Source organism: Coregonus lavaretus, assembly GCF_964263955.1.
Source record: "Coregonus lavaretus genome assembly, chromosome: 36".
Lineage (NCBI taxonomy): Eukaryota > Metazoa > Chordata > Actinopteri > Salmoniformes > Salmonidae > Coregonus > Coregonus lavaretus.
This window is the reverse complement of record NC_140023.1, coordinates 16,118,747-16,131,145: the sequence shown is the minus strand read 5'-3', so window position 1 is coordinate 16,131,145 and position 12,399 is coordinate 16,118,747. Positions and strand designations below refer to the sequence as shown.

The window sequence follows — 12,399 nt, the reverse complement described above, 5'->3', positions numbered from 1 at the left end:
CTCAGGTACTCTCCAACCTTGACTTAATAAAACTCTGTTCTGATGAGTAGGTTAAGTATCTGAATGATAATGTATATAACTGCTGTTCATGGAAGCACCAGGGGTTCGGTTTTAAATGTCTTAATTTTAATTTTTGTCATTTTAGCAGACGCTCTTATCCAGAGCGACTTACAGTTAGTGAGTGCATACATGTTTTTATTTTTTTCATACTGGCCCCCCGTGGGAATCGAACCCACAACCCCGCCGTTGCAAGCGCCATGCTCTACCAACTGAGCTACATGGGATTAATAATCATAGGAGTTATGAAAATACGGTCCCATGAGCCAGGGTTGAAGAGGACACTGAGCTTTGTGCAGCATTGTGTCATAGCATGGTGTTGTAACTGTAAGAGGAGTACTACAGTATCCATCTACCATGACCTAAAACAGCACACAACAGATAACACACAATGAACCTGAAACAAGGCTGCATGTATCAGTAGCAATATCTGCAAATCTGTGTAGATCTCTAGAGCAGAGCACATCAATATAGCCTGCATTTAAGACTAGACACAATACATACACAGATGGTATGAAACCTGAGTGCTAGTTTGTTTCTGACCAAGGAGTTAGCTAAAGCAGAAACAAACTAGCACTTATCATGCTACAGGGAATTTGAACAGGCCTAAAGAACAATATACTGCTACAGCATTCTAGCCACTGTCCCCTGGTTCATTGTGTGTGTGCTGTGCTGCTGGAGGTTTCACTTCCTATGACCCTTTGACCCTCTGGTTCTGTCACCCTATTTACTGAGTAAGGAAATCAATGCTAGCCTTGACGGTACGCGAGGTGGCCACGTCCACCGCCATGGCCCGGATCTCCGTGTCCCCGAACTGCATGTGCGTCTGGATCTCACGGCGTGCTGCAGTGCTTTCCGTACCGGTCACATCCAGCCGCAGCGTGCCACACTTCCTCACTCCCGGCTCGCTGATGAAGCCCACGCCCTCCTTCTCCGAGCAGTAGATGTGGATGACGATGACCTGCTGGCTGGGCTTGGCGGGCGTGTAGCTGCGCTTCACCGTCTCGCCCAGGGCCACGGACTGGTCGCAGGCGATGAAGGTGTCGAAGACGTCGGTGCACCAGCGCATGCCGTCCTTCACCAGCATCTTGTCAGGTGGGTGCTTGCCCTCCACATAGCGGTTGAGGACGCCCACACCGTAGGTGAGGGGCGAGCGGCGCACCTTGATGACGCTGGGGTCCAGGCCGAAGAGGACGGCCCCTTTGAGGATGGTGAGGCCCACGTCGTGGGGGATGATGATGCGGCTGCGGCCATGTAGCATGTTCTGCACAGCCTGCTGCAGCAGGGGCGACTCAGCGAAGCCGCCCACCAGAAACAGGAACTTGATGTCACACACCTCCGGCTTATCAAAGAGATCAGCTGAAAGGGAGAGAGTTGTTATTCAACAGGAGTTCTACTCTACAGTATGTGAAGCATTATTAAAATGTCAATTTTCTGCAGGCATTAGCAGATGGCTATGTGTTATTCCATTAGTAACACCATTAAAAACAACAACTTCAACAAACAAGTTGTTTACTCTAGGAATTCAGTAATGTGACCAACTTCTTACTCTGTCCAAAACCACTGCATGCATTATTGAAGTACGTTGGTTTATTTTAGGTGGGAGTACTGGGTAGACTGCTCAATGTACAGTGAGAGGAACCCTTAGGGGTGCAGTGTGCACTCCCCAAATGTCTCTTCTGGGATCTCAACTCCATTGAACTAGGAATGGGGATGGGAATGCTTTCAATTAAGCCTGGGTGGACCGCTCACATACAGTATAGAGATGCATATGATCCAAACTGAAAACAGAATCATGCTTTATTCACCTAGATCAGTTGAGATATGTCTCTTTTTCAAGACAGCAGCAGGGCCAACACCTTAGATTAACATTAGATAGGCTGCAGTATTGCTAAACCCAAGATTTGCGAGTTACAAGGAAACATTGGGAACTTCAGCCATTTTGAATGTAAGTTCAGAAATCTCCGCTCATTAAAATGGATGAGTGACACCCATTTCCACACTGTGTCTATTACTCATCCTGCTTTGACTTTCAGGTTTCAACCCTTGCAGGCAAACACATGGACAGCTTCCTACTGTATAATAGTCACAGACTACATCTCTCAGATACTACTGGTATACTGTACAGTATATGTAGTCCCCCAGTGTGTCAAAAAAATAGGTTTTGTATTAGTAAGAGCTGCTACTCACTGAGGTGCTGAATGATGTGGTCTATTGTGGGCTTGAAGAGGGCATTCATGGCATCAGGGTTCATTCTCAGCATGCCCTGGGAGGACCACTTCACAAAGTCCACACTGCAGAGACAAGAGAGGATAGATAAGCATGCCATTATTAACCCTGCTCTGATTACCAGTAGATTGGTAGGCTACTGTAAAAGCACTGATACAATGCACTCTGAACCAGACTTCCTTCTCCGTCAGTACAGTATGTGACCTATGATGTCTTTAGGAAACAAAACCTTTTTTTTACAGTCCCCTGAATGGATATAAGGAAATTACTGTGTCTACCACTACGTTTTACCCCTTGTGCTTGGTATATTATCTATATGGAGATTTAACACAGTGAGCTCTCTATGGAATACATTTGTGACCCGTTTCAGGAAGCTAGGCGTATGTCGCACGTCACTACTTCACAGGAGAGGCATTTGAACGTATGTGTCCTTGCTACTGCAGCTTTTTTGAAAAATATGTTAGCCATGGAGAACTGCAAAAGTGTTGCTACTGCTCTCAACAACATTGCTGCCCTGAATTTAGCAGGCACTATCGACAAAGATCAGTGGGAAAAGGTTGTGATGGACTACTTTCTGTACACAGTCAGTGTGAACCGGAGTGACTTGACACAATGGGCCAAACAAGCGTTCATCCATGTATATGGGTAAGAGTCAGATAGTATACGTTTCTAATTTTGTCAGAAAGTCATTTTAATTGGAAGTTAAAGCATACTGTTAGCTAGCTAGCGAACGTTAGCTTGCTGGCTCGCTGTGTAGTAATATTATTTGTATCTCAGAAAGCCATTTGCATTGCTAGTTATAGCCTAATGTTATCTAGCTAGTTGGTTAGCTTTAGCTACCTGCAGATTCATACCACAGCATTTCATGCATGGTGGCTAGCTATCACAGTCCGTTTGTACTGTATGGTGTGGATTATGGTTCATTGTTTAGCTAGCTAGCTAGCTAGCTAGCTACGTGTCTAAACAAAAGACTACACTCCGCCAGATGATTACATTACCTATTAAGTTAGCCAGGTGTATCTAGGGGTGATTACGGCCATCTATTGTATTTAATGAACATGTGTACATGTCTAGACTATAGTGACCCATCCACTTAGCTAGATGCGGCTGGGAGGTGGTTATATAATTTCTTTCACATGACGCATCAATTTAGACAGTCTATTTTTGATATTGCTACTATGCAAGTAACCATTTCACTGTACTGTTTACACATTTTACATATTTAGCAGACGCTCTTATCCAGAGCGACTTACAGGAGCAATTAGGGTTAAGTGCCTTGCTTAAGGGCACATCGAAGGGATTTTTCACCTAGTCGGCTCGGGGACCAGCGACCTTTCGGTTACTGGCACAACGCTCTTACCCACTAAGCTACCTGCCGCCACTAAGCTACCTGCCTACACCTTCTGTATCCTGTGCATGTGACAAATACACTTGTCTTTACCAGAGATGGTAATGTGAAGAACAACATGACCTGCACCAAAGTCAGATTAGGATATAGGCCAAGGACTAGATAGTGTATTTTTACTACTACTTTTTGCTATTACTTTCACCACTTTTAGTCTTGAAATCTTTGGTTGTTTACTACACTACCTTACTTACTCTGTTTAGCACATGGCCTCACATGTGATCCTTAAAGAGATGGGTGGGGCTAAGGCTTAAGAGGGTGTGAACGATGATGAATGGGTGTAGACAAAGGGTCATTTTCTCAAAAGTGGGGTTACAAGTTTATCAACATACAAAGCAGAATTACTTTCCCATTGTTCCTCAAATGCACTGTATGATATACCATGTTGTAGCTCTGAGTCTATACTTTCATCCAATGTAAAAAATATATATATACAGTGGGGAGAACAAGTATTTGATACACTGCCGATTTTGCAGGTTTTCCTACTTACAAAGCATGTAGAGGTCTGTAATTTTTATCATAGGTACACTTCAACTGTGAGAGACGGAATCTAAAACAAAAATCCAGAAAATCACATTGTATGATTTTTAAGTAATTAATTTGCATTTTATTGCATTACATATGTATTTGATACATCAGAAAAGCAGAACTTAATATTTGGTACAGAAACCTTTGTTTGCAATTACAGAGATCCTACGTTTCCTGTAGGTCTTGACCAGGTTTGCACACACTGCAGCAGGGATTTTGGCCCACTCCTCCATACAGACCTTCTCCAGATCCTTCAGGTTTCGGGGCTGTCTCTGGGCAATACAGACTTTCAGCTCCCTCCAAAGATTTTCTATTGGGTTCAGGTCTGGAGACAGGCTAGGCCACTCCAGGACCTTGAGATGCTTCTTACGGAGCCACTCCTTGCGGAGCCACTCCTTAGTTGCCCTGGCTGTGTGTTTTGGGTCATTGTCATGCTGGAAGACCCAGCCACGACCCATCTTCAATGCTCTTACTGAGGGAAGGAGGTTGTTGGCCAAGATCTCGCGATACATGGCCCCATCCATCCTCCCCTCAATACGGTGCAGTCGTCCTGTCCCCTTTTCAGAAAAACATCCCCAAAGAATGATGTTTCCACCTCCATGCTTTACGGTTGGGATGGTGTTCTTGGGGTTGTACTCATCCTTCTTCTTCCTCCAAACACGGCGAGTGGAGTTTAGACCAAAAAGCTATATTTTTGTCTCATCAGACCACATGACCTTCTCCCATTCATCCTCTGGATCATCCAGATGGTCATTGGCAAACTTCAGACGGGCCTGGACATGCGCTGGCTTGAGCAGGGAGACCTTGCATGCACTGCAGGATTTTTATCCATGACGGCGTAGTGTGTTACTAATGGTTTTCTTTGAGACTGTGGTCCCAGCTCTCTTCAGGTCATTTACCAGGTCCTGCCGTGTAGTTCTGGGCTGATCCCTCACCTTCCTCATGATCATTGATGCCCCACGAGGTGAGATCTTGCATGGAGCCCCAGACCGAGGGTGATTGACCGTCATCTTGAACTTCTTCCATTTTCTAATAATTGCGCCAACAGTTGTTGCCTTCTCACCAAGCTGCTTGCCTATTGTCCTGTAGCCCATCCCAGCCTTGTGCAGGTCTACAATTTTATCCCTGATGTCCTTACACAGCTCTCTGGTCTTGGCCATTGTGGAGAGGTTGGAGTCTGTTTGATTGAGTGTGTAGACAGGTGTCTTTTATACAGGTAACGAGTTCAAACAGGTGCAGTTAATACAGGTAATGAGTGGAGAACAGGAGGGCTTCTTAAAGAAAAACTAACAGGTCTGTGAGAGCCGGAATTCTTACTGGTTGGTAGGTGATCAAATACTTATGTCATGCAATAAAATGAATGCAAATGATTTACTTAAAAATCATACAATGTGATTTTCTTGATTTTTTTAGATTCCATCTCTCACAGTTGAAGTGTACCTATGATAAAAAATTACAGACCTGTACATGCTTTGTAAGTAGGAAAACCTGCAAAATCGGCAGTGTATCAAATACTTGTTCTCCCCACTGTATATTAAAATGTTGCTACATTAGACTGAATTGAGTTGGTGGGTTGCCTTTATGTCTGTAGGAGAACAATGGATAAGTGGTGTCTGTCTCCATGCAGTAGCTCACGTGAGTTTCTTTCATGAGACCAGTGTTTTCCTATATGTACTCCTTCCCCTCACTCTGCTCTTATTGTAACATATCTTATAGGAGTGTATAGAATCCATCTGGTATCGTTTGAGTATTCTCCAAGGTGTTTGTGAGTGCGTGTGCTTGCCACACACTATTTTACACAAAGGCTTTTTCAGCAGAGTGAGACAGACTAAATTATTTACAGTTATGACTGAGTCAGAGGACCCACAGGACTGCTGGAGGCTCAGGTTTTTGGGAATCTGAATGTCTTTAAGGGTCCCATGAGTTTAATATGGGATGAAAATATGTATGCATGCAAGAAATGACTGTTAACACCCAGAACACAGGGTGGTATCAAAGTTAGACAATAGTCTAGTGTATGTACAATACACTAGACTGGTGTAATTAGCTGACTAAGTATTCTCACTCAGGTTCATTCAGTTCAAATTACTTCAGCCAAGACAAGTCTGAAATGCTTTCTTTCTGCCTACACACAGTAGTATGTAATTAATGTTTGGTGCAGTATTGTGCACTTGAATTCACAAAAAATGACTGAATAACATTAAAATAAAGCTTGCTTATATAAAGACCCTGTCTCACTTTGATACCACCCTCTAGTCTGACTGTTAACAGTAAGGTCTTGCATGTGTATTGAGACGCCTGCTGTCTCTTAATGAGCTGACTGTAAGGTGGTGGAGGGGGAAAGGTGGTGAATTCTAAATTCCCTGGTATATAATGGATAATATATGGTCATATGTCGCAAGTTGGTCATTAAATATTTGGTTAAAGGAATTGAAATCTGTGCAGAGGAAGCTTGTGTGTATTCACATGGATACATACACCAAGTAAACATACACTGAGTGTACAAAACATAACTTCCTAATAGTTCGCCCTTGAATGTTTTGGTACCTACTGGAGAGCTCTTCTTTGTCGACAGCCATTCAGCATCGTTCACACCCTCTTAAGATTTACCCCCATCCATCTCTTTAAGGTTCACATGTGAGGCTATGTACTAAACAAAAAAAGATTTCAAGTCTAAAGGCTGGTTTATATTACGGGTGTAAATGTAATCTGTACTCTTTCTCTGAGGAGTAGGGTTGATCCGAGCGTTCTGACTAACAACAGCAGTCAAGCACCCAAGCTAACTGGCTATAGTTGGCTAGCTTGCTAGTTACTTCCAGACACAAATGAGAGAACAGCTCACTCTGACCATTTTACTCGCCCTAGCAGAGCTGATTAGGCTGTTTTTATGTTATCCAGAGCGTTGGTGACTGCAACTGTGCTGCTGGAAAAAATGTCAAAACGCTTTTTTGCTAACGTTTACTGACACCGGCCATGTTTGTACGTGTGTTGAGCGTTCGTAAATATGTCAGTTATTCTGCCCTTTGGCACACTCTTAGAGAGTGCTCTGAAATCGGCGTAGATAGCCAGAGAGAATTTACCAGCTACGTCTATTGACAGTTGTCGCAGTGACATCATAAACATTCTATTGAAATAGTTACTTGCATTGTGGAGTCTTTTTTTTAGACATGTAGCTACGCTAGCTAAACAATGAACCAAAATCCCGACTCATAACGTTACTACCCTACATGAATCTGCAGGTAGCTAACCAACCAGGTGCAATGTTAGCTAGCTAACATTAGGCTATAACTACCAATGCAAATGGCTCTGAGATACTAATAATATTACTACACAGATCATACACATAACGTTAGCTAGCTAGCCAGCCAGCTAACAGTACACTTTAACTTGAAATGAAAATGACTTTCTGACAAAATTAGAAACGTGTAATATTTGAACATGTAAAAATAAAATAAAGTTTATGTTCAAATGGCGCTCCTGTGAAGTAGTGACGCGCTATATACGCCTAGTTTCCAAAACGATGCACACAGGAAACTGTTGAGCCTGAAAAACCTAGCAGTGTTGCAGATCTTGACACGCTCATACCGATGCGCCTGGCACCTACTACCATACCCTGTTCAAAGGCACTTAAATATTTTGTCTTGCCCATTCACCCTCTGAATGGCACACATACACAATCCATGTCTCAATTGTCTCAAGGCTTAAAAATCATTTTACCTGTCTCCTCCCCTTCATCTACACTGATTGAAGTGGATTTAGCAGGTGACATCAATAAGGGATTGTAGCTTTTACCTGGATTCACCTGGTCAGTCTATGTCATGGAAAGAGCAGGTGTTCCTATTTTTTGTACACTCAGTGTATATTACATCTGACAGCTAGGACATACTTATTCAGACACATGTTTGGGTAATTGTGTAATCACTCAATAGGGAGTTGATTGAGCTCTAGAATTTCAGTGTATGCTGTATCCTGTACCAATCCTCTAACCCTTCTCCCCAATCATACACACACTCACTTGCTCTTGCGCAGGGCGTGTTCCACACTGTGACCTCTAAACTTCTTGTAGTAGTCAATGAAGGAGAAGGGCAGGTTGATGTTCAGGGGGTTGGTCCTGTCCGGGGCCGCTGCCCGTTTCCTGGACTCAAACGCGATCATCAGATCCACCCAGGCAGCCGGCCGCTTAATCTTAAACTGGTCGATGAAGTCGGGCCCGAAGATCTTACACAGGAGCTTCTCAAACTCATAGTCAATACCAATGGAGCCATAAGGACCGCCTGAGGAGGAGAAAATTAGTGTCGGTCAATAACAGCTCAAATGACTCAAGAGTCCATAGAACTCATAGAGGTGGTTGCATGGACCCTGATTAAGCCTACTGCTAGACTTCTGCTATGAAAGTGTTTTTTAGTCTAGGAGTCCAAGCATCAACCCCACAATGTAATATAACAGCCAGAATAATGTGATTGTTGTTGTATTGAGGACACTGCTTAGATCCATCTCAGTGTAACATGCATACAGCGAGAGCTGCTATATGAGCATTGAGAAGTCTCTGTACCTGAGGCCTTATAGAGCTCCTTGAGATGTCCCTCAGGGAGCTGTATCTGATGGACCGTGAGGTCAACCGTTCCGCCACCACAGTCAACCACCACATAGCGGTCACCTGGCAACATGGAGAGAAACGTCATTGGAGGACAAGGGGCAGAAGACTATAGCGGTAGCCAATAGCGCCTCTGAAGCATGACTTCTGACATTTTCCTCTAAAAGCAGCTTCTGTTTTTGGGACACACTCAGAGGATGTTGAACACGAGTAGTCATGATACCGTCACGCCCTAAAATCCCAAGTGGGTACTGGCGACCTGGTACAGTGTAGCTACTATAACACTGGGACAACAGGGGCATGGAGGAGGGAGATAGAGGAGAAACCAATTGCTATACTGGATTTCAGTCCTTTCATACAGTAGATAACCTATACTATCACCATGCCCACACTGTCACAGTGGTCAGTAATCACCATGTGATCATGTAAACCAGTGGTTCCCAACTTTTATCGCTTACTGTACCACCAACTGAATTATGCTCTGCCTGGAGTACCCCTGAAGTACCCCCTCATGTGCATTTTACCAGTAAGCCTATGGTCTCATAAGTCTTCTCAAGTAACCCCTGTGGATAGGCCAAGTACCCACAGGGGTCATAGTACCCCTGGTTGGGAACCACTGATGTAAACAACCATATGATCACTGACATGTCAACATCCAGCCAAACCTACAGGAAGCATTTGATTAGTAGAGAAATGTAATCGATTAGACTGTAAAAGCATGAGGTTATTAGCAAAAACAAGATATTAAGTAGAGTAGATCCTCCCACTCAATAAGCATGTTGTTGTTTTTTAGGGTTGTGAATAACCAGCACGATGCATGATCAGCAGTATAAGAAACAGCAAGAGCAAATAATGTAGAGAGAGGAAGGAGGGAGAGAGAAACAGAAGTGTAAAAGAGAGAAAAAGACTCTACCTTCTTCCAGCTCCGACCAAAGCTCCCCTATGACATTTTCCACCAAAAAGGTGCGGCTCTGCCGTTTGCTTCGGACATGCTCCTTGGCTGGTTATTAACAGAAAGAGAATGGCCGAGTGTGAGAAGGATGAAAGCGCTTTGGTGAAGCTGTGTGGGTCATACAATGTAAGTCAAGCGACAGGATGGTAGGGCTATATGATGTCTAGGAGTGAAGTCAGCGATAGAACTCTAGAACTGTCTATATGGCTTAATCACAGGTACCCATCTCAGAGAAACTGTGTTGACAGTTTCTAGTGTTTTAGTTTATGTATTCATATTGAAACTGTGCTTTATCATTATATTCGCTGATGAAATGTTCTTCCTACATAGGGAAAAAAACGTGTTAGCTGCAAAGGGATGAGAGAACACTGGCCAAGTAAAGGACATTCTACACTCAATGTTCAAAACTGGAGAATGCTCTTATGATCAGTACTTATGGGCTAATGATGGGATTAATCACATATGGACCTTGAAATCACTGGTTGAAAACAGGAAGAGACAGTAGTAGTAGCATGATCACAGCGATCAAGATGTCAGAAGGACATTTCCTCCAACAGGGGAAGGAGGAATTTCCTACTCCTATTAGTTCTCAGGAAGGCGTGAGAGTGGGGTCTATCTATCTCACCATTACCTCTTCCATCAACATGTCAAAACACAGACAACAAAATGAAGGAATAACCTTCCAGGAACGCTGTGAGAATGTTGTGAGTTAGCGATGGTGGAAGATACTCGAGTAGAGGAGCGACCATTATGGGAAAGTTAATGTAAGGAGGAAACAGCAGCAGCTGGACAGAGAGTACACTTCTCTTCCAACACAAAAATACCTAAATTGGAAAAGAGTTGTAACATCCTGTTGGAAACCCCAGCATTAGACTTGGGGATATTGACTTGTGCCCTGTTCTTTTTTTCAAACCTCTCTCTGACCTCTGCATTGCTACTGGAGGCAAGGCGGTAAGCCTACACACAATCTGACTATTCATCACAGGGTTTATTTCAAACCAACTAAATATTCCATAAGTATTATTAGTAGAAGATATATCCGTTGGATGGTGCTACATTGTCCTCGCTAGTTCTGAAATCCTGTATATAGCCTTGGGACACTTTGAGCACCATTTTGGACAATAAACTAAGCATTTTACAGGAATGTAGAGATATAGGAAAAATACAAACTCTGCTAGTCTTAAAGTATGTGGTCATAATCATAGACCTAAGCTGACCAGACACAGCCTAAAACAGGCCATTAGAGAGTCTATAAAGGAAAAACATAGGAACACATCTGCTCCAAAGAGACACCAATAGCCTTCAGCCTTGTTACAGCATGCGGTTAGAGCATTGTAAACCATGACGGAGGCAATGAACATTCCATCAATGCAATGACCATCATCCAAGATCGGTAAGGCAACAAGTGTCCAATTACAGATTGAATACTGTTTTCATATTGTTGCAGTGAGTATTCAGAATCAACAATAATAGTCTATACAGTACAGTATATCATCTCTCATCTCAGTTCTTATTAAAGACAGTATACCATGTGCACTGTTGTCCTACAGGGTTCCCTCTACTGAATGTGTGGGCGAATCATATTGAATTCAAACTAAAGCTACAGTACTACTATAACAAGTGAATCCCATTCAGGAAATGATATGTTTGACAGATGGTATAAATTATATGTTTGACAGATGGTATAAATTATATGTTTGACATAAAATACTTGGCATTCAAGGACTGGAGCCTATAGTTTTGAATTGACACCTTGGATAAATGTCAGCCTCTCACCAAGGTCACAGACACCAGGAAGAATGGATTCAATCAGGGGCGTCATGAACCCCAAAAATCTGAGGGGGCACAAAGTACATGAGGATGGCTGGGGGTGGTCCAGAGGGAGGCCCCCCGTACTAAAGTTGGAGAATTTTGCATTTTTCAAACACTTGAAACTGCTTTTTACTGCAATCTAGATCCATAATCATTATGCTTAATTCTATAACAGAAATATGTATATTTTTCTGCATATCTAAGCATACCTCTTGAGCTGTCTGTATCCTCCTGACTGGTGGTAATTTTTTAAAGGAAATATGCTTCTCTGCATCTCTGCTAAAATCTGGGTAAATGATTGAAAGGAATGTGAGTCTTATTCAGTACATTTCGTAATTGCTTGCTTTTCTAAAGTCTACCAACCTTGCCAGCTAAGACTTGATTGATAGCCTGAAATGTAGTAGTTATGAGGTTGAGAGATTGGGAATTTATCCGGGCTAGCTAAAGCCAACTTCATAACATTTCTAGGTGGCTAGTAGTATTACAGAGAAGAAAAAAAGGAGAAGAAAAAAAAAAGTACAATTATTTTTCATTTTTCAACACGACAAATCTGAAGGGGCACGTGCCCCTGTGCCCCCTATTGGCATGATTCCTCTGGATTCAATCCATGTTCCATGGGCTCCCAGCACCTATTACATCAATAGGTCTATGACGTCTTTGATTGATGCTGATGACACAATGCGTCAATTGAACCAACATAGGTGTAATACACTGTCAAAGATCAACAATCTCCATAAATGCTAATACAATCTCTAAGAGAGAAAATTGAAATAAATGTCACATTATTACAATCTGCCTTTCTTTGATAGAACTCAGGGATGG

At 42.9% G+C, this 12,399-nt stretch overlaps 1 protein-coding gene across 1 annotated transcript in view; it reads right to left on the bottom strand.

The window, feature by feature from the left end:
* Positions 1-784: 784 nt before the first annotated feature.
* LOC311110543 (heat shock 70 kDa protein 12A-like) overlaps positions 785-12,399 on the bottom strand; it is a gene marked incomplete at its 3' end in the record, with an annotated part of 22,944 nt that continues 11,329 nt past the window's right edge. Inside the window, exons 2-6 of the mRNA XM_084153053.1 lie at positions 9,727-9,813; positions 8,772-8,876; positions 8,235-8,493; positions 2,248-2,351; positions 785-1,416 (exon numbers count right to left, since the gene is read on the bottom strand). Coding sequence (XP_084009179.1) covers positions 785-1,416; positions 2,248-2,351; positions 8,235-8,493; positions 8,772-8,876; positions 9,727-9,813 — 1,187 coding nt within the window. The remainder of the gene's footprint in view (positions 1,417-2,247; positions 2,352-8,234; positions 8,494-8,771; positions 8,877-9,726; positions 9,814-12,399) is intronic.